This window comes from Mercenaria mercenaria, chromosome 17 (assembly GCF_021730395.1).
Source record: "Mercenaria mercenaria strain notata chromosome 17, MADL_Memer_1, whole genome shotgun sequence".
Taxonomy (NCBI): Eukaryota; Metazoa; Mollusca; class Bivalvia; order Venerida; family Veneridae; genus Mercenaria; species Mercenaria mercenaria.
In genome coordinates this window covers 42505954-42531804 of record NC_069377.1, presented here as the reverse complement: position 1 = coordinate 42531804, position 25851 = coordinate 42505954, and the positions used below count along the sequence as shown (strand labels likewise).

The window sequence follows — 25851 nt, the reverse complement described above, 5'->3', positions numbered from 1 at the left end:
CAAGGTCACAGTTGGAGGTTAAAGGTCATGTCAGATTTTGTCCAGCCCATAACTTTGACATGCATTGGGGAATCTTGTTTATATTTGGCATGAATGTTAACCTCATTGAGACAGAGTGTCATGTGCAAACCCCAGGTTCCTATCTCAAAGACCAAGGTCACAGTTGGAGGAAAGGTCATGTCAGATCTTGTTCGGCCCATAACTTTGACGTGCAATGAGGAATCTTGTTTATATTTGGCATTAATGTTTAACTCATTGAGACAGAGTGTCATGTGCAAACCCCAGGTTCCTATCTCAAAGGTCAAGGTCACAGTTAGGGGTGGGCTCAACATTTTGCTTGTGGGCATCTAGTTTCGGTTAAAAACTATAATTCAGAGTCAAGCACTGAGAAAAGTCGAGCGTGCTGTCTTTCTGACAGTTCTTGTTTAATGATTGATGTAACCTAAAAAAAAATTACCTATTGTCGATTGTAACTTATTGATGTAAGGAAAATTGCCACACCTGCTGTTATTATGGAAATACACTTTATGAAAAATAATTAGTGTTATCAGTTTGTGGTTCTTTTATGCTAAATTTGTGTGATACATCATACATGCAATAACAGTGTTTTTTAGGCCGTTTTGGGGGCCGATTTTTAGCCTCATTCCCCTGTCGAAAAAGTGTTTTTTCCCCCTATTTATGAAAAAAAAATCTCTTCAACATTTTTTTTTCTTTTTTACATAATCCCAACCAACAAAACACTTTCTGGATGTGCAAGATATAAAGTAAACTGTACCATTTAAAACATGAGACAGTGTGTTTTTAAATCAATTTCTTTAACATATTTATAAAAAACACTGCTTTGATCACGACGCAATTTTCCCCCTGTTTTAGCGGTTACAGCACAATTTTCCCTTCCTTACCGGCCCAGCCACCATTCCCCTAAAGCTTATTATAAACTTTCATTCTGTTTCTAAATTTATTTCATATTTAAACCTTTGAAAACAGCCATTCATACTTTACTTTTGTTTATACATGTTATTTGTATACAGTAGGGTTTCTTTTGTTTTTTGAAGTTTGTTTGCATTACTATGATTACTGATTTACTACATTCAACAGATTGTCTTCTACAAAAGTGAAAGTTTTTGGCTATTGTTTTTGTACAAAGAGTATTTGAGGTGTTTAGAGTGCACGAAGAGTCTTTATTTTTTATCTTTTGTTTTTTCCAACACAGTTAATTTCTGCTGTTAGTGATGATTGTAATCCAAGCTGTTTGATTACTGTTTTGCTTCCAAACAAGTTAAAGCATGCAACATTGTGTCCAAAAGCACTTACTATTGAGGATCAGATTATTAAAACAACTTGTTATTCTAAAAGAAATATTTTGGTGATTTATTTATTTATTGGATATTGCATGATTTCTAGAGATGGTTAATATTGAAGATGGTTTAATTTTCAACTTTTCACTAATTAACACAAATTGAGAAGACTAGGTAGGTAATAGTGTAAAACATTATTCAATCTAGTGTGCCTCATGCACCTATAATATGGATTGAGAGTAGAATTGTTGTTCTTGTTTTTTGTTTTTTTAGTTTAACACCATTTATCAACAGTATTTCAGTTATGTAATGGTGGGCAGTTGTCCTAACCAGTGTTCTTGTTGAATTTTAGTTGAACATGTTCTACATGCATATGTCATGTGACTACATATATACTAGTATTATGTTTATTATATGAAAATACTGAGTAATGTTCTAAGTGCAAGTCTATAATAAAATGTAGGTGTCAAAGTTTTTTTCAGATTATTGAAACTGTATAAATGTAAATCCCATTTCTGAAGTATAAAACCATGTGCAATTATGAGAGGAATGCAGCAATGCACATAATTAATTTTCATTTCTTCATACATTATACCTAGAGAAGGTGGAAGAAACTTTCAAATTCTGATAATAAATTACATCTGTTTTTTGGCTAATGATGTCAGATATTGCATAAGACACTAAATATAGTAATCATTACCTGTCATTTTAATTGCAGCGTAAATACCATAATATGTAAATTGGCCTGAAGAGTTTATTTCGGCTTTTTGATGGTAAATGAAATCATCATTTTGCGTCCTTATTTTCACTCTGTGTGTGTGTGTTTAACTTTTAAAATTTTACAACTTAATCTTATCGTGGGAAACCAATAAGTCACTGTCAGTGATAAATTTCTGACTAATACGAATAGTATATATGAATGAATGAAGACATCAAGAGTTTATTTTGCTCGCCCATGTTTAAAAACCTTAAAAAGTGTTATCAGTGGATCTTAAAATATAAAATGTTTTGAATTTATGTGATAATAATTGTGAGTATGGTTTTCTGTTATTTAAAATAGATTAAATCATTAATTAAAAAAAAAAGTCAAAAACTGTGATGTCCGAGAGTCTATTAAAGACCCTAAAACGAGATGATTCTAAAAGTTTGTTATTGGCTGCTTTAATTCAATTGTACATTAACTTGATGAAGGATATTTTATGTTTATATATGGGTGGATTTCTTTAGATTTTGGATTTTGATGTTGACAAAGCATTTTTTTTCTCAATCTCAGCATGTGCACCGGACCCCTGTGTCATCCTTCAGCTTCATCCAAAGATTGCTTGGGAAATCTTTTCTTTGTACATGCCCTGGGCAGTTGATATACCCTTCTTGTAGCCTGATATGTTTTATGGTCTGATATTTTATAGTTGCCATCTGTCTTAGGGGAAAACCACAGTCAAAAGTTATCAAACTGTTCATTTTGACTACTTTTCATGGAGAGATTCAAGATGGAACCAGTTTTCAATTCACTTGTACATAATCCAGGAGTACAGAGTAGCATAACATTGAAAAATGGCTTTGACTCCATACCCAGGAACTCACACAAAATAGGAAAACAGTTTACATTTCTATAGGAATTTACTAATTAGGACATGTTTTCTTTTGGAGTCTGAAAGTGTGCTTAGCAATTGAACATTAAGGAAAAACTTACGTAGACTTATTGATTGGCAATTTGAATGCACTACAATCAGTTTTACCCCAGTGGAATTTAAATCTTTCAGAAGCACTTTATATTTAATTGGCTTTTCACAATATTAAGGCTGTTTTAAGACATTAAATACATACAGGTATGCTATTGATATATTTAAGATATATCTGCCAATAAGTAAATGACTCACATCATTGAAATTTAACCTTTTACAATCATTGATGTTTATGATATCCCTATTGTACAGTGTATTGCTTGAACAGGAAATATTTTCATAGTTTTTGATACAATTTCACAGGTAATCAAATATTTTCAATGATTTTTTATTGACAAAAGATGCAAATCGGACGTCCTTTTTTCAAAGTATGTGTCAGTGCGTAAGATCAAACAGAACATATTTTGTTTAGATTTGGTCCTTAATGGGTTGAGGTTACTTAAGATATGCAATATTTTACATTAAAAGATTTAAGGATTGCATTTTCACAGTTCAGTTTTCTATCTCCTATTATTTATTCATGAAGAATTTAATTTCCGTGGTTTTAATTAACACCAAGCTGCAAAATGTATGCAGATGAACGTAGTGCAGTTATTCCAAAAAATAGACCAACACAAACTTTTGCCTGATTTGAAAAGTAGAAAAGCCTTAAGAATTGAGGGCCTCTGTGGTTGATAGTTAAGGTCTTTGTCTTCAAATCACCTTTCCCTTACCTGTTTCGGTTTGAGCCCTGCTCAGGTCCTCATGGGTGGAAACTGTCCAGCTAGCTACATGTAACTGTAGTGGTTCTGCCAGTGAGCTAGCCAGTGTCTGAAATAATGTGCCAGGAGGGGCACCTGGCGCCTTCCTCCACAATTAACGTTGGAAGGTTGCCGTGTAAGTTGTGTTGGGGTTACTTAAAACCCAACAAAAGAAAGAAATAATCATGATGGTGTCCTGAGAAGTTTCTAACATGAACTGATTGCTATTAAGTATTTACTAAACACTGTTCAGAAATGTGTTTAAAGCGATATACCTAAATATCAAACAAACCACAGTCTCAAAAATTAGAAAATGTAGTAGACATCAAATATCAGACATATCAGTCAAAATGTTCCTTGTAAATAGACTTTGTACTATATTTTTCTATGATAATATTTTTCAGGTAACTTATTGATGTCCAGAATGATCAAGTCTGCACAACAGAAGTATTGATTCTGTATATTATAAAAGAGAAGCTGTCATATTTTGGGTGAGTTGATACTGGACATTTTGTCAGGGCACAACAAATCCATCGGAAGCAAGTTGTCCAACAGGATGAGTCGCTTAGAATTTTCACAGGTCATCCCGCAATTTGCTGAAGAAGAATGCCTGTTATATTTTATTACTTGAGATGTGTCTGTTTTAAAGTCCTGTAAAAACTGTGCTTGGAGATACTATTGTTGTAATTGAGTACTGTATTAATATAACTATTAAATGGGACAGATTCAGAGTTGCAAAATTAATGCGTTCAGATTGTTAATGTTCCAACTTTTCCACAGATCAATTTATTTAATTTTTGGTGAAAAATCGCTCTTGGACTCTTGCTCCTGGCCTATTTCCACTCATATCTGTCTCATTAGAAGTGACATTTATATATTCAATTAGGATAAACTCATTTACTTGATTAAGGTTTTTTTCAAAGTGTGAGATGCACCTAGGTTTAATTGATTTTGCATAATAACGTTGTCAACACCCCCAGGTTGAAAATCAATCAGTATGAAGTAGGGTAGGATACAGTGCAGTATAGGACAACATTAATAAAAAGAACTGTTCAATCAATTATCCCCACATTGTGGAGAGAAGTTTGCTGTAGAGACAAGTTACAATAAACTGAGTTTTTTTTATTGTTTTTTTTTAACTGAGTGTGTCTGATTTTGCAATGTTCCTATGGATTATGCCAATGTCTTAACAATTTTTCATCTTTATTTTACAACAAAAAAGAAAATAACGTTCTTAAGTATGTTACTGGTGATCCCATGTCCTTGAGACCCAAATTTCAGTTTTTGTTTACAAAAGGCGAGTCTTTTGCCCCTTTTCTTTTAAATGTCCTTGAATTACCTGTATTTGGCATCTGATATAAATTTTTGCGACATGTAAATCAGATAATGATGTTTATCAGTGTTGAAGAGTATTTAACTGAAGTGTCGTCTGCTTAAGTAAATTGTACATGAGTGTCAGGAATGTTTGATCTTAAATTCTTTTAAAATTAAACAGGAAATTGTACAAAACTGATATAAATCAATGATAATTGAAGAGCTTGTGGGCACACTTTGTTAAACAAAGTGTTTGAGCATTATGCATGCATTGTTGAGTTGAATGATAATGCATGAAATAATATTTTCATTATGGTAATTTAATATTCCCTGAAAGTAGAGGCAGTTATGTTGCATGCAATGTATTCTCTTGTTTATGTTAATATGTATGCATGATTTCATTGCTTGCATTGAAAGTGTGTTATAGGAAGATTATTACCTTTGGGAAGAAATCAATTAAAGAATGACATTTTACTTAAGCATGTCATTTTTTATGTTTTCATCAAGAGTTGTCATAAAATCAGTGATGTCACCATATTTTTTTTAATTGTTAACTTAAATGTTCGGGTTTGACCTTAATGTGCATTTCTGATATTGTAGAATCGATACTGTCACATATAGTATCATTTCTCACCTTACTTAGTATGTCTAAACTTATAGGGTCGTTAATGCTATGAAATTTGGGTCTTCTAATTTTTTGGTGTTTTAGAGTCACGCCAAGATAATTTATGTCATTTTTTACTTTCCCCGCAGTTACGTGTGAAGAAAAGATTGAAATGACCTAAAATTGGTTTATTATATAGCCTAACACAAAAATATTTCTGCATTATTTCTTGACTTACTTTTGAAATAATTAAAGGAACTTTTTATATTCAAACTCGACCTGTACAGAAAATTTGCGTTAAAGGATTACCAAATAAATAATTCAGTAGTGATGCCACAAACAGTGAAATGGTGGCCTCCATAGTTAGCCATTTTCTTAAATTTCAAACTGCCATACCGGTATATCTTTTTCAGCAGTGGTTCTTTCAGAACCATCATGTAATATCGTATATTTAGACATTTCTTCCAGTTTTATGCAGCGAATAATTAAGACAAATTATATGCTTGCTGTACACAGTAAAAGGCATGTTGGTTCATTTGAGACTGTATCAGCTGGAAGAAAATGACTTCATAGAGCAATTAGCTTTTAAATTGAGAGAAAGCTTCTCAAATAGAAATTCCCAGGAGTGTCTGGCAAAAGACAGTTAATAAAGTTTCATACTTCAGTTTTATAGGAATAGTCTGTCCTGACATTCAGTTTCTGACATTATTATATTGATTTAGATTTAAGACATAACAGGGGTACTAAACAGTGCCTGCGGCACTGCCTGTGCCGACGAAGATTGAAGGCACTTTGCTTCCTGTACAGCAGGTACTTCGTCAATGTTTACAAAACGAGCGAGATTGGTGAGTGATTTTTGTCATTTTTGTCATTTTGTTACTGCATGAAGCATTTTTTTCAAAAATCGGGGAATGTAGCGGGGTGTAGATGTATCTTATCTACATATCCATGCTAAAATTTGTGGCAAATGATCAATTTCCTAGAAACGTAAGGACAAATAAGTTTGGAGTGAAACGTGATTTTTTCACAACGGCGACTGTTTGGACTCGATTTCTTTTCGCTGACCCAAATGATGTCGTCTCTGCCGTCGTAAATTATATTTATAAATGACATGTGATCTGCTAAAACATAAAATGTGTCCAGAAAATTCCAAATTTGAACGTTATGCCAATTTTGGAAAAGTGCCGCAGGCATTTCGACGATGCCGCAGCCCCTTCGAGGTGCAGCAGGCACTTTCAAAAAGTATCGGGACATAAATTTGGCCGAAACTAGACAAACACACAAATGGAAGAACAGAGAAACAGAAGGGCAGAAACTAAATGCCCCCATGATACTGTAATAAATTGACTTTATAGTTGTAACATAAAAGGGACCAAACCTTTGTTACGCTTTAAATATCCATCCATTATGGTTGTATAGGCTATATACCAATAAAAAAATTCATATAAAATTCAGCTGCTTCAGAACAATTTTGTTACAGTTTCTAGATTTTCACTCCATCGTAGATCTATTTTCCACAAGATATCCGTACATTTCCTTTAAGAAAATGAAAAGAAAAAGGGGTGTTGAATAGTATGCTGTGAAATGCAAGTCAACTGAAGTCAGGTACCCTCATATTGCCGCATTTCAGAAAGCGGTCCGCAGAATAAAAACCCTACTTTCGTTTTCACGTAAAACAACTCGAAAACATGCGAATATTAGCATGAAAAGTGTCCTATTTTATGTAAAATTCATTCCACGAGTGAAATAATGTCCATTTGGCTCCCAATTTACGCGCAAATGCGCGAAAAATGGAAAAATTAGGATCTATTTATTAGGGACTTCTTTCGATACACCACGGAAGCACATTTTTGACCGAATTACTGCATTATAACCTCTGCCACGAGATAGGTAGGTAGCTGTCGCGATACTTCAAGAAATTTTGTGATAAAGTGAAGTTTTCTAATAAGAGTCTCAATAGTCAATAGTTTCCTGTAAATATTATTGCGATGATTCACATTATAATCTTGATACCATTTGTGTAAGAGCCCAAGACAGTTATTTCGGTATAAAATCAGAAACTATATTGATGTTTGAAATTTTTCTGTAGTTATTTTAATAGCATAACATTTCCTGGAAATATAAAGTATATCTACAAAAAAAAATTATTGTAAAAATGTTTTCAGAGAAATGGAGAACTTAATAAGTATAGCTCATAAACGATCAAACAGGAGAATTTTAATAGTTTTTACATGTACGTAAAAACCTATTTTTTTTTCTGCAAACAAAACTTTGAAAAAAAGAATAACATATCGAGCAGCATAGGACGGACAGAGAAGGCAATTTTCAAGAAGCATAATATTTGGGAAATACAGTTTGCTTCAACTGACCGGAACAATCACGTACTAGAGTTTAAGATTATCCGCGAAGATAAACCAATTGCTAAACATTTTTATATTTGTAAATATAAAATATAATTGAACGAATGCGAGTTATTGGAGATTTGGTTAGTTATGGGCCAAATATATGAAACTTTTTGAAGTGCCTGTGGCACCTCGAAGGGGCTGCGGCATCGTCGAAATGCCTGCGGCACTTTTCTAAAATTGGCATAACGTTCAAATTTTGAGTTTCCTGGACTCATTTTATCTTTTAGCAAATCATATGTCATTTATAAATATAATTTATGACGGCGGAGATGACATCGTTTGGGTCAGCGAAAAGAAATCGAGTCTAAACAGTCACTGATGTGAAAAAATCACGTTTCATTCCCAACTTATTTGTCCTTATGTTTCTAGGAAATTGATCATTTACCACAAATTTTAGCGTGGATATGTAGATAAGATACATCTACACCCCGCTACATTCCCCGATTTTTGGAAAAAAATGCTTCATGCAGTAACAAAATGACAAAAATGACGAAAATCACTCACCGATCTCGCTTGTTTTGTAAACATTGACGAAGTTCCTGCAGTACAGGAAGCGAAGTGCCTTCAATCTTCGTCGGCACAGGCAGTACCACAGGCACTGTTTAGTACCTGTGCATTAGCTTGCTTAGTTTAGGTTATAGTCATTTGTTACATTGTCTGTCTCCGCAGTTGTGACCCAATCTTTATGAAACATAGTCAGAATGTTTGTTTTGATGATCTCTAGGTCAAGATCGAAACTTGATCATGTGGGGTCAGCCATATAAAGGTTTCATTTATGCTTTGATTTGATACAAACTTGCACAGAATGTTTATCTTGATGGTCTCTAGGCCCAGTTCTAAAATGGGTCATGTGGGGTCCAAAACTAGGTCACCAGGTCAAATCAAAGGAAAATCTTGTTAACGCTCGAGAGTCCAGAGTTTAAGTTTGAAACTCATTGGAATTGGTTAGAATGTTTGTCTTGATGACCTCTCGGTCAAGTTTGAATCTGGGTCATGTGGGGTCAGCCATATAAAGGTTTCATTTATGCTTTGATTTGATACAAACTTGCACAGAATGTATATAAATCTTGATGGTCTCTAGGCCCAGTTCTAAAATGGGTCATGTGGGGTCCAAAACTAGATCACCAGGTCAAATCAAAGGAAAAGGTTGTTAACACCCTAGAGGCCACATTTATGACCCTATCTCCATGAAACTTGGTCAGAATGTTTATCTTGATTATTCCTATGCCAAGTTTAAAACTGGGTCATATGGATTCAAAACCTAGGTCACCCGATTAAATCAAAGGAAAAGCTTGTTAGCACTGAGGCCACATTCATGACCCTATCTTCATGAAACTTGGTCAGAATGTTTATCTTGATGATTCTTAGGCCAAGATCAAAACTGGGTCATGTGGGGTCAAAAACAAGGTCACCTGCTCAAATCAAAGGAAAAGCTTGTTAACACTAGAGGCCATATTATGACCCTATCCTCATTTAACAGGTGAGCGATATAGGGTCATCATGACCCTCTTATTATGAAATTTAGGTTGTGTTAAACATAGGTGTAATAACAAAATAACACATGATGTCACCACTTGTCCAAAACACAAGCTATGTTTCTCATGTGAGCAATATAATATAGGACCATATTAGTCCACTTGTATTGTTTTTTTTGCCTGATCCAAGAGATTCACTGAATAATAAATCTATGAGTTTATTATGTCCATATTGTCATTATATTATATTATTGATTGAGACTTGTTGGTATATACCAATTAGAGTAATAAGAGTCACTGTGAGATATTTTGCTGCAGCAGTTTTTTAAGTGCCAGGGTGTAAATAAACTTTGGATATACTGGTATTTACTGTTATTAATTTTTTTTTTTTTTTTGGGGGGGGGTGGAAAAATAGGTGGAATTTAATCATTTAAATTGATGGTGTTTAGTTACTATAAATTTGAAGTATTTGTATCTTTGCTAAAGTTCTGTGATCGGATAGTCAAAAATTATTATGAATTCTTGTTCTGCATGCATCTTCTTAGTATTTTCTGGAGATAATACTGTTAATACACATTTGGGTAATGTTTTCAGATTGCAGCTCTGCATTTTTTGTGAATTTCAGTGGAAATAGAACAGAAACAAATATTATCAAACAGTGTTATGTGATTCTTTGTCTCTGTGAAACTCTATAATTATATTATCTGAATGGAACATTGCTCAGTAATTTTGTATGATTATACTTCTACATTTATGGTAGCGGACCAGTATACTGACAGCTGTTTCAGGTCATGGCTTTCCAGAAATCAAAATTGCTTTTGGGGAATAAATGATCAAACAGAATTGCCAGTTTTCTTTACTTGTTTAGTATCTTGACATGCTTTGATATATATATTGCACCTAATTTCCATGAAATAAAAAAAAAAACAGAAGTCAAAAATTGAAATAAAACCAGGACATAGTCTATGGCTGCAGACATATTGACAGTTTAATACCTACAGAGCATTGTATTGTCCGTAAGTATTGACCTGGCACTCATGAATATTCCGTTTATTTCTGTAAATTAATTCTCGGTGTCCGAACCTAAATAGCGATATAACTCTTGCGTATATAAATCTTCATAATGTCAAATAAATTTTTTTTTAAAAAATATGTTAGATAAAAAGACAAATAATTTGTCTCCAGCGTTTCAAGAAAACAGATACTACAAGAAAAAAATAAAATCATGAAGAATGTTAGTAATACGTAAAATTACATTACATTGAATTTACTGAAAAACGGTCTGAGGTAATTTTGAACTTGTTGTAAAATGCATGTAGGTCAGACTTCTTACCACTATGCTACCGTGGCATTAGTTAAGTATATAAGTTATTTTAGTACTATAGATCCTTTCAAGATACAAATACTGCGTAAACTAACGAAAACGTCCGAAATTATTGGCAGAGATTAATTAGTGCCAGGTCAATACTTATGGACAATAATGTGATCCAAAACAAAACAAAAAAAGGCAGAAATTCTCTATGGAATATTTTTCATATGATGTACGCTGTGTTATGTAAACAGTGACAGTGAAAATACCATTAATTCTATTACATAGTTTTTATGTCTGTCTTTTTCTCTGAATACCTTTTTATTCCCACAGCAACATGTGGCTAGATAATGACACAAAATTAATAAAATTGATGGCACTGTTTTTTGATTACCGTGTCATTAAGCTACTTAAATTGAATTAAATGTAAAACGTGTTTTTGGTCATTAACAGCAAAAAAAATAGTAGTATTAAAACAGCGCCTAGTTCTATGTGATGATTTCACAGACTGATTTGTCGTCTGTCCCTGTACCATGCGGGGAAGTTGTCTTGCAAACAACAAGTAAGTACATAGTGCATAGTCCAGGAACACTGGTTAGGTTAAATATAATTGAAATACTGTTGAAAAACAGTGTTTGATGAGTATCCATACTTGTTGCCATTGAACTTAATTTGCCTCAGCTGGAATTACCCATCACATTGTCAGTAATCCTGTAATGATTTTGTTCTCTTCACACGTTTTTCTGTGATATCAGCCTAGCAGTCAAAGAAGCGGTTGCAAGGTTGTATGATCACCCAGAATTACTTATGTCGAGGTCCAGTTTTATAGAATTGGCCAAAAAAGGGGGGGGAAAAGTTATTTTATCAGCACATTTATTGTTTTGGGAAATATTTTCTACTCTGGTTTTGTTAAATTTTTACAGAAATTGCCAAAAAAGGCTGCTAATATTGCATAAAAGATAGCTAATGCTAAACTTTTATTAAAATATTTTACAAATGTAGGAAACCCTAAGCAAATATATTTGACTTTACTAAATATTTGAATTGATTGTGTATATATAGCTGCAATCATAATAGTTGTTCATTAAAAAATTTCTATCTGTATTAAGGTTATAAAAAACTAACACACATTTAATTGTCAGTTTTGAAAATGGTTTTATGATTTCAGGTCAGTGGAGAGCTGAATGCATTCAGGGTATTATCTCCGAGGGAACAGACAGGAAGTGATGGACTATGAGAACATTCCATTTGATCCCGCCCCGCCACCTTACACTCCACCCAACTCAGAGACTTTCTCCACCTCCACACATTACAAATATCGTGATTCCGTAATATGTTCAAAATGTGGACAGCTTCATGAAGAAAACGGAACACATCTGTACGACTATCACCAGGCAGTTGATGAGGATTTGATGTGTCATATATGTTTGCAGCCGCTAGTGAATCCTATAGACACTAAATGCGGCCATACGTATTGTTCCCGGTGCTTGAAAAGCTACCTCAAGTTACAGAAACAGTGCCCAGTAGATAGACAGCCACTGACTGTTAGCGAATGCCAGAAATCCAGCTTGCTTGTGAGAAGGTAAGGTATTGAAATTTAAGAAATTACATGTATATCAGAAGTGTATTTTGATTTATTTAGACTTGTCAGAGAGGTTATATATCCTGTAGAATAATTTCAAAACCCAAATAATTATTCTGTTTGGGATATAACTGATTTGGAAAGTTGAGATTAATCAAATCATACTTGTACATATTATTCCATTCTTATATAAATAGTAGATCAAATATGATAGCGATATTGTTTCGTATACATGACAAACACATATACGCTATGAGATAAGTAACTCTTGCAGGACAGCCAGGCCTTCCAAATGTTAACTGCCTGAAACCACTCAATGTTACATAAACTTGCACCTGAAAAGGTGACTATTGTTCTATCTTGTCTTGTAATATTTTTGAGTTTCATCGTTAATGCTCAGGCTGTCTGTAATTTTTTTTATGTCCATTACATGTATTTAAAACTGTCAGTCTGACCATTGTTCCGTTGATCCATGCTTTGCACTTTCTTGTTTACTCAATTCCTCCTATAGTTTTAGTCCAATTGAAATGAAATTCGGTGTACATGATCATCTTGATGAGGGCATTTGCATATTTTGGAGACTTTGATGTCAGAAAATTCTCTTTCTTAGACTTTAGTCATATCGTAACTAACTCTGTACCTTATGTGGGAATTTTCATATTATCAGATATTTTTAATTTGCCCCATCTTTATATTTCATTCTATCAAGCTTTTTCAAGGGGTAAGTGTCAAACAATGTTGACAGTATTCTTGTTCCTTGAAAGAGGTCAGAATATGTATAACATTATTATGATTGCCAGTTGGTGACATGAAAACTCCACAGACAAAAAAAGAATAAAAAGAATGTGTCAAACACATTTCAAAATATGGACAGTTTTTGGTAATTGGAACATTTTTTTTTTTTGTAAAATAGACAACTCTTGCTTAACTTGTGATTTGGTAACACAACAGTTAGATCCCTTAGTCTGCACTCTCCTAGGAGAAAGAGTTGTAACTAAAACAAAAGTAACATCTATTTCTAAATGAATACAGAAAAAACAGAAAAATGAATTCTACAATTGTTAGAACAAAATAGTACGGCAGGGGTGTAAAATTCCACTTGCCCGCTCACATTGGCGAGTTAGTCAGCATAGGACAAGTGGACCTCGCTGTATACTCGACCAAGAAATTCCACAAGAAAATGTTCTGAATTACCTCTCAAAAATGATAACAATCTTTGAGTTGGTGAACTCATTTTGAAATTGAATCGCACAGCAGTAATGATTAACAGCTAGACTGTGCTTATCATTATTATCAATGCATTTGTCACAGTAAAAACATGTACCATTATAAGCCAGTCAGTTAAAACATATTTTATCTGATTTAATGTTATTATCATCACATTTATTTTCTCATACTTTGTTAAAGAATGACTTCAGTGTTCAAACCAACAAACATCCATAGTTTATTAGTTTAATTGGAAACATGTTTGTGGTTTATAATAATTCTTTCATAAAAGTGACAGCATTAAAAAAAGTCATTAAGATAGTCGAAATTTTATTGGGGGGCAGGTGAGTAGATTTTTTTACTGGCTACTAGTCCTGCAGGGCGAGTGGTGGGAAAAAATTTAAAATTACATAGAAAATGTTATACAAAATTAATGTCTGTCATTAATAGCTTCATGATGAAATGGCTTTTTGAAAGAAATCATGAGTTCTGTTTAATGTGACTTCTTTTTATTTTGACTATTGCTGTCAATATTTCCACATGTGTGCATTAATTAAGAAATAATGTATAAAAACCGTGTTTTAACGTTATTAATACACAGAAAGATGTTATACGTCCGCTATTCTGGCAACGTATAATCGATTTTGGGTGTATTAATTTAGGTAAAGCACAATTTTGCTATACATTATTTTGATTCTAATATGCCCTTAATCTAAAACAGTAGATCAAATATAGTAGCGCTCTTTCTTGGTTGCAACAAAAACATTCATGTCATCACACGATAACGTGACATCATTTTAACGTGTGTTTTAACAGAAACAAGCATATTAGAATAATGGATATATTAGCCACTGTAACTCTAGAGGAATCTTGTAAGCCATTTGTGGCAATTATTTTGACGGCTAGCAAGATGTTGGTTGAAAACAATACATCATCATTGTACGAAACAAGATTTCGGAGACATTTGTCAATAATACCAGTTGAAGATAAATGTAATGAACCAAGTAAATAATCAGTTGGGGCAAATAATCCATCACACTTCAGTAAGAAGCCACAAGGTCAGGGCATGTAAAAGATACAAATCCATCACAGGTTTTTTTTTTTGAGAATTTTTGTGCCTTTTTGCAAGATCTAGATAAAAGAAGACACACTAGAAGTTTAGATAAGTGAAAGAATTTTTCCAGGAAGTTTTTCCAATGTTTATATTTGTGTATGCATAACAGATAAGTGTATCATTGGTATTTTGGTGCTACTTTAAGGGTCACTACCACTTGTAAAACATTTTGGATATACAGAGTTTCTGTCATCTTTAAGGAATATCACATATCCATTTCAGTAATGACAATGTCAAAATATAACTTAATTGACCATGACTTCCAGTTATATAAGTTACAGTAGATCTTTGCATTACAAAACACTTTAGTTAGTGGCATTGACATCATTAATCGCTATCTGTTTGATAGTCTCCCACATTGAAATAAGTGTTGGTAATAATAATACAACAAAACTTTTGAGATACTCCTTCTTCCCTCGAAAATGAAAGTTAATGACAATTTTGATGAGTTTTGTAGTTTTGAAGAAATGGCGGTTTGCAAGTTTGCAATCAACATTTAAATTTTGTAAATTGCACTCTGTAAATTTCTTATAACATGAATTACAACATGTGCTCCATGCAGAAGGGCACAACTCTTCAAGTAACACAAAAGAAGGCCAAATTTACCTAAGTTCAGCGTTCGACACTAACTTTTTTGCCAGGTATCCCGAAGGAATACCTGCTGGGAAATTTAGGAATCCCTGCTGAAAATTAGGAGTCCCTGATAACAAAATGTGGTAAGAACATGAAAAAACTAAAATCTAACAAACACAACTGTTTACAGTACTACATGTATTTTATGTCCCCTTTATTTCCATTTTACATCAATGACAACAATAGCTTGTATGACTTTTGCTGTAAAAGAATAATGTCATTTCTGTCCAAGTCCTCTTCCCCCTCATCTTCACTACCATCGCACTCCTCTGCCATTTGTTGTAGTTCGTCTAAATGTATGCCACCTAGTTCATTCCCCCTTATAACCCCCTTATTTGTAATCATGTTTTTAATATAAAAAAAAATTCCGAAAAGTCTCCCTTAAATAAAAAAATTTTTAAAAAAAAATGTTCCGACCTACCTACCCTAATTTTTTCAGCATGTTACCAGATACAAAGATTTTTTAGGCCTTATTAATGCAACTCCCACAGACTTTATCTAAAACTAGTACATTGGTCATAACAGATTTTCTTAAACATTTCATATTTTAGTTGTTTTATTTTGCACATTGCCTAAATGTGGGTGGGGTTTAGTGTTTGCATGCTTTTATTATCAGCAAATTCTTCTAAATAAGAGCTGCTTTGGCAACAGTGATCATATTTTTCGTAAATGCAGACGTTTTATTGGCTTTTTATTTTAGTTTGTACTTGAAAAATCTTGTAAGAAATAATAAAAATGTTCGAAAATGTCGGTCTAGAAAACGAGTGACAAATACGAAAAACAAAAGTAACAGTTAAAGTTCTTGAAAAGATAACTGTTTTAACTTTATTTTCTCATCATACCACGTATAATTTCTGCTTATTTAATTTGTTTTGCCCAAACAAAGCCTCGGCAATTATGATAATAAATTTGTTATAGACCGTAACGGCCGACCGGCTCATGTAATCGTATCGAGCACACAAAAAAATGGTACAAACACGATAATCTAAGGCTGCATTGTTTATCAATTAACTTGTAAACATTGATCAATAAACACCTTTGATAATGACAAGGCAAATTGTACTAAATACAAACCGCGAGATAAGCACGTGTCATTTGGCGCGTGGCGTGACTGACATCTGTCGGTAGCTAATTAACATACGACGCTCCGCCTACTGCCATATTTCCGCTTGTGCCGGCGAACAATATTGAAATTCACTGGGATTTTGATTGACAGGGGGCAGAACTATCGAACTTGGAACGCATCTAAGTAAATTTCCGCGAGTCAAGCCGACACACGTTCCGTAATTTATGCGGATAAAATACGAGTTTTTCGCGGGTCAAAACCCGGGAGCTCGGGTCAACTGAACGCCCTGGAAGCCTTAGCAAAAGACCGATGTTTGAGCGAACAAGACTGGGGAATTTCATTGTTTAGAATCATATTTTATCTGAAAATCAAGAGTCCCGACGGAACACCGAAATTGTGAACTTTAGGATCCCTTGCGGATTTTTGGTGTCCTCGGGATCCCGGGACACCGTTAGTGTCGAACGCTGAAGTTTGGATTTTATGAATGATGATAAACGAAGGGTTATAGAGTATAGTGTGATAAAAATGCTTTTATTAAGCAATGGCCTGCAGATGGCAATTTTACTTACTTCATGAGACAAGATTGACTGTTAATTGTCTTCTTTCTGAATGGCATATGTACTAACATGATGATTATTTTTCCCAGCGTTCGACACTTACGGTGTCCCGGGATCCCGAGGACACCAAAAATCCGCAAAGGATCCTAAAGTTCACAATTTTGGTGTTCGTCGGGACTCTTGATTTTCAGATAAAATATGATTCTAAAAAAATGAAACTCCCCAGTCTTGTTCGCTCAAACATTGGTCTTTTGCTAAGCCAGGGCGTTCAGTTGACCCGAGGTCCCGGGTTTTGACCCGCGAAAATCGAGGAAAACTCGTATTTTACCCGCATAAATTACGGCACGTGCGTCGGCTTGACTCGCGAAAATTTACTTAGATGTGTTCCAAGTTCGATAGTTCTGCCCCCTGTCAATCAAAATCCCAGTGAATTTCAATATTGTTAGCCGGCACAAGCGGAAATATGGCAGTAGGCGGAGCGTCGTATGTTAATTAGCTACCAACAGATGTCAGTCACGCCACGCGCCAAATGCCACGTGCTTATCTCGCGGTTTGTATTTAGTACAGTATGCCTTGTCATTTTCAAAGGTGTTTATTGATCAATGTTTACAAGGTAATTGATAAACAATGCAGCCTTAGATTATCGTGTTTGTACCATTATTTTGTGTGCTCGATACGATTACATGAGCCTGTCGGCCGTTACGGTCTATAACAAATTTATTATCATTGCCAAGGCTTTGTTTGGGCAAAACAAATTAAATAAGCAGAAATTATACGTGGTATGATGAGAAAATAAAGTTAAAACAGTTATCTTTTCTAGAACTTTAACTGTTACTTTTGTTTTTGTATTTGTCACTCGTTTTCTAGACCGACATTTTCGAACATTTTTATCATTTCTTACAAGATTTTTCTAGTACAAACTAAAAATAAAAAGCCAATAAAACGTCTGCATTTACGAAAAATATGATCACTGTTGCCAAAGCAGCTCTTATTTAGAAGAATTTGCTGATAATAAAAGCATGCAAACACTAAACCCCACCCACATTTAGGCAATGTGCAAAATAAAACAACTAAAATATGAAATGTTTAAGAAAATCTGTTATGACCAATGTACTAGTTTTAGATAAAGTCTGTGGGAGTTGCATTAATAAGGCCTAAAAAATCTTTGTATCTGGTAATATGCTCAAAAAATTAGGGTAGGTAGGTCGGAACATTTTTTTTTTTTGAATTTTTTTTTATTTAAGAGAGACTTTTCGGAATTTTTTTTTGTGTAAAAAAAATGATTACACATAAGAGGGTTATAAGGGGGAATGAACTAGGCGGCATACATTTAGACGAACTACAACAAATGGCAGAGGAGTGCGATGGTAGTGAAGATGAGGGGGAAGAGGACTTGGACAGAAATGACATTATTCTTTTACAGCAAAAGTCATACAAGCTATTGTTGTCATTGATGTAAAATGGAAATAAAGTGGAAATAAAATACATGTAGTACTGTAAACAGTTGTGTTTGTTAGATTTTAGTTTTTTCATGTTCTTACCACATTTTGTTATCAGGGACTTCTAATTTTCAGCAGGGATTCCTAAATTTCCCAGCAGGTATTCCTTTGGGATACCTGGCAAAAAAGTTAGTGTCGAACGCTGTTTTTCCTAATATAAAGGTAAGCGTACTATTAACTGACAACATGAGCACCCAAGCGCTTGTACAACCAACATGGTAAACCTGGACTTATAAGTTAGCTCCTGCTACTGCCCTTCAAAATACTGAGTAGCAAGCAAGGGAGGTACCAGTTCCTTTTTTCATATCTTTTATATGATAGTCAGGGATCGAACCTTCAGTCTCCTGCACTCAAAGCCATGGACCTATTGAGGCGGTGGTTATTTGCAGCCAGGGATCAGACCGTTAGCCTCCAGCACTCGGAGCAGACACTACCATTGAGCTATTGAGGTGGAAATAATTCCCAAAGATAACTGGTAAGAGACCTCATAAATGACACTGAGATTTTGTACAAATTAGGCAATCTCTAGAGATATTGTCTGTAATTGTAGACTCATTTTTTATCCTCATTGATAGATGAAATATTTGCTATTCCCATTCTCAGTGTGTATTTATTCCTTCTCCAAACACGATTTGCAGGAAGTAATATTGGAATAACTTGGTCTGGTTTTGTCAATCTTTCTGCTTGACTATCCTCATCATAATGTTAGATATCTAGACAAGTACTGTTTGGTTTGGGACTTTTTTCATAGGTAAAAGCACTAACGCTAACTTAACTTAGTGTGAGACTTTCCATAGGACAGGGAGTAGAGCTGCATATGAGTTTCACATGCATATTTGTTCCCCCTGACAACAAAGTTGTAAGGGGGGGTATACTGGTTTCAAGTTGTCTGTCTGTCCGTCTGTCCGTAGACGCAATCTTGTGCGCACCATCTCTCCTTATCCCCTTGACAGAATTTAATGAAACTTCACACAAGTGATCAGTACCAACAGTAGTTGTGCATGGGGCATGTTAGGTTCTTTGAGAAAAAAAATTTGCAGAGTTATGGGACTTTGTTTTTTAGCTCACCTGTCACAAAGTGACAAGGTGAGCTTTTGTGATCGCGCAGCGTCCGTCGTCCGTCCGTCCGTGCGTAAACTTTTGCTTGTGACCACTCTAGAGGTCACATTTTTCATGGGATCTTTATGAAAATTGGTCAGAATGTTCAACTTGATGATATCTAGGTCAAATTTGAAACTGGGTCACGTGCGTTCAAAAACTAGGTCAGTAGGTCTAAAAATAGAAAAACCTTGTGATCTCTCTAGAGGCCATATATTTCACAAGATCTTCATGAAAATTGGTCAGAATGTTCACCTTGATGATATCTAGGTCAAGTTAGAAACTGGGTTACGTGTCGTCAAAAACTAGGTCAGTAGGTCATATAATAGAAAAACCTTGTGACCACTCTAGAGGTCACATTTTTCATGGGGTCTTTATGAAAATTGGTCAGAATGTTCACCTTGATGATATGTAGGTCAAGTTCGAAACTGGGTCACATGCGGTCAAAAACTAGGTCAGTAGGTCTAAAAATAGAAAAACCTTGTGACCTCTCTAGAGGCCATATATTTCACAAGATCTTCATGAAAATTGGTCAGAATGTTCACCTTGATGATATCTAGGTCAAGTTCGAAACTGGGTTACGTGCCTTCAAAAACTAGGTCAGTAGGTCAAATAATAGAAAAACCTTGTGACCATTTTAGAGGTCGCATTTTTCATGGGGTCTTTATGAAAATTGGTCAGAATGTTCACCTTGATGATATGTAGGTCAAGTTCGAAACTGAGTCATGTGCGGTCAAAAACTAGGTCAGTAGGTCTAAAAATAGAAAAACCTTGTGACCTCTCTAGAGGCTATATGTTTCACAAGATCTTCATGAAAATTGGTCAGAATGTTCACCTTGATGATATCTAGGTCAAGTTCGAAACTGGGTTACGTGCCATCAAAAACTAGGTCAGTAGGTCAAATAATAGAAAAACCTTGTGACCTCTCTAAAGGCCATATTTTTCATAGGATCTGTATGAAAGTTGGTCTGAATGTTCATCTTGATGATATCTAGGTCAAGTTCGAAACTGGGTCACGTGCGTTCAAAAACTAGGTCAGTAGGTCTAAAAATAGAAAAACCTTGTGACCTCTTTAGAGGCCATACTTTTGAATGGATCTTCATAAAAATTGGTCAGAATGTTCATCATGATGATATCTAGGTAAAGTTCGAAACTGGGTCACGTGCCGTCAAAAAGTAGGTCAATAGGTCAAATAATGAAAAAACCTTGTGACCTCTCTAGAGGCCATATTTTTCATGGGATGTGTATGAAAGTTTGTCTGACTGTTCATCTTGATGATATATAGGTCAAGTACGAAACTGGGTCAGCTGCGGTCAAAAACTAGGTCAGTAGGTCTAAAATTAGAAAAATCTTTTGACCTCTCTAGAGGCTATATTTTTCAATAGATCTTCATGAAAATTGGTCTGAATGTTCACCTTTATGGTATCTAGGTCAGTTTCGAAACTGGGTCACATGTGGTCAAAAACTAGGCCAGTAGGTATAGAAATAGAAAAACCTTGTGACCTCTCTAGAGGCCATATTTTTCATGAGATCTTCATGAAAATTAGTGAGAATGTTCACCTTGATGATATCTAGATCAAGTTCAAAACAGGATCACGTACCTTTGAAAACTAGGTCAATAGGTCAAATAATAGAAAAACCTTGTGACCTCTCTAGAGGCCATATTTTTCAATGGATCTTCATGAAAATTGGTCAGAATTTTTATTTTGATGATATCTAGGTCAAATTCAAAACTGGGTCACATGAGCTCAAAAACTAGGTCACTATGTCAAATAATAGAAAAAACGACGTCATACTCAAAACTGGGTCATGTGGGAACAGGTGAGCGATTCAGGACCATCATGGTCCTCTTGTTTTGTTACTATACTATATACATAGACACAATCTTGTGCGCACCATCTCTCCTCATCCCCTTGACACAATTTAATGAAACTTCACACAAGTGATCAGTAACAACAGTAGTTGTGCATGGGACATGTTAGGTTCTTTTAGAAAAAAATTTTGCAGAGTTATGGGACTTTGTTTTTTTGTTACTATACTATATACATAGACACAATCTTGTGCGCACCATCTCTCCTCATCCCCCTGACACAATTTAATGAAACTTCACACAAGTGATCAGTAAAAAACAGTAGGTTGTGCATGGGGCATGTTAGGTTCTTTCAGCGACAAAAATTGCAGAGTTATGGGACTTTGTTTCTTGTTAACATACTATGTACATACAGTCTGCATATGCAATCTTGTGCGTGCCTAATCTACCAAACCCCCTTTCCACAAAATTTTTAATAAAACTTCACACTATCAGTCCAACCCAGTTGTGCTGGTACATGTTACTTCTTTTAGATAATATTTTGCTGTTATGGACTTTGTTTTTTGTTATTAACTGAACATACAGTTAATACATACGTCCATATTTGCAATCTTGTGTGCGTAAAATTTGCAATGTATGTGTCAGTGCATGCGGGGGGTACTTCATCCCCTTTAGTGATACCATTTCTTTGTTCTGCTGGGGATCGTAAAAGACATCTTGGTTTTCACAGTTCTGGTCTAATGGACATAAGCAGGGTTTTTTTTTTCAGCCGATTTTAAAGCCATTATTGGGTTATTTCCCCAATCAAAAATAGTTTTTTTTTTTTCCCAGTTTAAAGCAAAAAAATTCCAACTCAAAGCAAAAAAATTAAGAAAAATAAACCCCTTTTCTGAGAAAAACAGCAGGTTCGCCGAAAATTGAGTATGAAAAATGGAAATACAATCGGATACATTTGCCAATGGTCATTAAATTTTCTATTAATCTGAGTTATAGAAATAGATCGATATAAACAACAACGGTAAAAACATGTCACACGTTCAGGCTCTCAAAAATGCCTTTCCAGTCATGTTTTTCTTTGCTGGTCTAGGTAAGATCATTCCAAGCAGCACAGCTGGGGTTGAACAAGTGTTAAGTTTGATGAATATTAAATAAACATAAAAATCAGTTATCATGTTCATACTGGCTTGAACTGGTATGGATATTGAAATTTGTAATTTTTTCCAATTTTGGCAAAAATGTCGCGAAAATTCCCAATCCCACGGGTATGGGTAATGTTCCCAAAATGGTGAGAAAAAAACCCTGTAGAGCAAGCAGTCTACTTCTTTGGCATGACGATGATCACAGTCAGACAGCATATTTCATTTGTGCTAAAATTTGTGCCCAAGAGAAATAGCAAACATAATTTATGATCTGTATTCAATGATATATCACAGAATCTGATATTCATTCACTTTTTATGCTATATTTTCACAGAAACTACAAATATTTCATAAATTTTTACAACAGGAAATGTAATTCCACATGCAAACTGGCATGTTCTGGCTGTCTTGATGCTATCTAGAGAAGCCATATTTCAGACACATGTATCTAGAAATATGTCCACTGATACATATTAATTTTGTTTTTGGAAAATATTATTTTGTCATGGCAGTGTCTACCATATGCTTCCAAATAGATATTCCTGGAGGCATTAGTAACTTTTATTGTCTAAAATTGTTTATCGCAAGATTGTTATTTGCAGTTTTTAAAAGAAAGAAAAAGACTAAACTAAAAAAAGTTTGTTTTTTTTACTTTTTTTTGCTGTTTTCAGGATTTTTGTTTGGAACTTTCCAAAAAAAATTTATATTAACACGATAGTTCACTTTTTTCCACATTTTAAAACATGGGTTGCCATTGGAGGCCAAAATTCAGGCTCATTTTCCATTCTCTATAAAGTATTTTTTTCCCCATTTTTGACAAGAATTTCATTCATTTCACTGTAAATACACGAACTGTATCATTTAAAAACGTTAGACAATGAGCTTTTAAATCCTTTTTGTCTGGGGTGTAACATATTCATAAGCAGAATTTTTTTCTTTACAATGTGATTTTTATTTATTTTTGTTGTTTACAAGCATCTTTCCCTTCCCTATGGGCCCCTTCCCCATTTCTGTCTCCTTTGGGAAACCTGAAAAAATTAGGGCTATAGATCAATGCTAAGTAGACATAAAGTGAAAAATATTTTCCCCCATGTTGAAAAATAGGCTGAATTTTTATATTTTAAGGTTTTTCAGGAAATTGACCCCCAAATGTTCACCACACCGGACTTGCAGAGCGAGTTTTGGTGTCTGCTTCAAGGTCAAGGTCACATTTTAGTAAAGGGGCAATCGTTTGTTTGGTCCGCTCTGTTACTCTTAACCCCCTTGAAGGATTTAAGAAACTTGACACAAATTTTTCCCACTCAAGACGACGTGCGAGCAATTTTCCAAACGACCCCTTCAAGGTAAAGGTCACACTTAGGGGTCAAAAGTCTATCAGTTTTTTTGTGTCCGCTCTGAAAATCTTAAACTGCGGGAAGGTTTTTCAAAGAAACTTGGCAAAAATTTTCACCACATGAACGAGTCAGAGCGCATGTTCCGGATGACTCCTTCAAGGTCAAGGTCACATTTAAAGGGGTCAAAGGTCTTATGATTGCTTTGTGTTTTTGCTCTGATTGCGGCCTTGTTTTTTTTTTGGCAGATCCTTTTTTATATTTAAGTATTTTTTTTTTTTTCATTCCCTTTTTTATGTTACTAAAAATAGTTTTTTTTAAAAACTTTTTTTTTATTGGCCATGGGAAAACCCAGCCCCCTTTTTCTTGGTAAAAAGGATGGTACTTTCTTTTTTTGGGTCTATTTTTACATACTGTACTGTAAGGTTTTTTGTGACTTTGAATTTTTTTTTTTTTGGGCTTAGATTTTTTTTTTTTGAAATTTTCCTTTTTTTTGTTCCCGCCCCTTTGGGGGACAACAGTCAAGTTCTTAAAAATTTTTTTCCCATCTATGATGTAAGCCTCGGGCGTATATTGCCCCGCTTGGCGGCGCTGTTTTACTTTTTTCCCGAAAAAAAGACTGTCTGTTCTCCAGTAATTACAATATTTAATTGTCTGACTTCTGATGAGACATCAATCATGTGATTATCCAGTCAGGGAAAACTGCAATCAAAAACGGATTATTTTGCAACTGTACTTTCCTTTTTTGCCAAATTTTTAAGAAGCGTGACATTTCACAAATTTATAAGCAAGTATTTGCTCTACTTTCTACAAATGTTTCATGTGCAAGAGTTCTACATTCAAAGATGCGTAAAATATCCCCGTTGCTCCTTTTAGTAAGATGCAATGCTTAATGTATGGCTCCATTTGAGTGATTAAAGGTATAGGTTGATAAATTTTGGGCACTAAAAAATAAATAACAAAAATAGGGAAATTGGAAGACCTTAGTGATTTTTCCTTTTTATTACCAGGGTCTGTATTTACTTGACCATTGGTTTATCTATAATAGAAACTGGGGTTCCTGAACCATGAGGGAGATGTACCCTAAAACCCTCTTTGACAAGCGAAACAAACTGTTTATAGGTGAAATTGTTTAGTGGGGAAACCCCTTTTTTTATCGTAATCCTGTCCGTGTTGAATCCGTGCAATGGAAAAGTAAGCTTCTATAATGTTACCTGCTACACAGGATAACACAGTCGAGTATAATCGGGGGAGGTATATTGCATCTAACAGTCCTAACATTGTTTTCTTTGATTTTCCCATAGTTCTAGATATTTTTCCCATACTATGACACATATAGATGGGTAGCAGAAATTGTTCTCTTTCCAGCAATAATGTTTTCTCAACATATTTTATCTTGTGAAATTCTGACACTGTGGGTTTTAACATTTTCTAAAAAAAATGTCAACTGTTTGTTGACAAATTACATCACAAAAAGTGTCACATTTTCCCCAGGGCATTAAATGATTTGATCTTTACATATTTTTCTTTTCAGTCTACTTACTGCTGCAGTAAATATGCATGATTTTTTCATGCCGAGAAGTAAAAAGTGTATGGTTTGCATGAGGTACTATGTACATAGTCACCTAAGTCTACAAAAAAATTTTAGCAGAGTTGTTTCATTTTTTTTTTCCCAAAGCCACATAAAACACAATGATCATTCGTTGGTTTTGTTTAACGAAAATGGGAATGCATTTATTTTTTGAAGGAAATGCAAAAATAAAGTAGTGTTGTTCGATAACCAGATAAAAAACCCAAGGGCTATATTTCTCATTTATAGTAAGTGTGCTCAGCAAATTTAAAGAAATTCAAATTGGATTTTTCCTTTTATTAGAAAATATTGAGTTTTGTTTATTTCATGTAAGCTTTATATTTCCCTTTAAACACAGAAAATTTTTAATATCCCCTATTTAGTTTTTTTTTTTAATTTTTAAAATTTTTTACTTC

At 34.4% G+C, this 25851-nt stretch overlaps 1 protein-coding gene across 5 annotated transcripts in view; it reads left to right on the top strand.

Annotated features, from left to right (window-relative positions):
• Positions 1–25851, top strand: part of LOC123535766 (ligand of Numb protein X 2-like) — a 104771-nt gene that overhangs the window by 3638 nt on the left and 75282 nt on the right. Inside the window, exons 1-3 of one of the 5 annotated variants that reach the window (XM_053528028.1) lie at positions 2053–2071; positions 4128–4214; positions 11999–12412. In XM_053528028.1, the coding sequence (XP_053384003.1) occupies positions 12015–12412 (398 nt within the window). In that variant the 5' untranslated portion in view covers positions 2053–2071; positions 4128–4214; positions 11999–12014. Of the gene's footprint in view, positions 1–2052; positions 2072–2128; positions 2329–3267; positions 3287–4127; positions 4215–11998; positions 12413–25851 lie in introns of those variants that run through there. The other 4 variants (XM_053528025.1, XM_053528027.1, XM_053528026.1 and 1 more) reach the window with 4 other exon arrangements.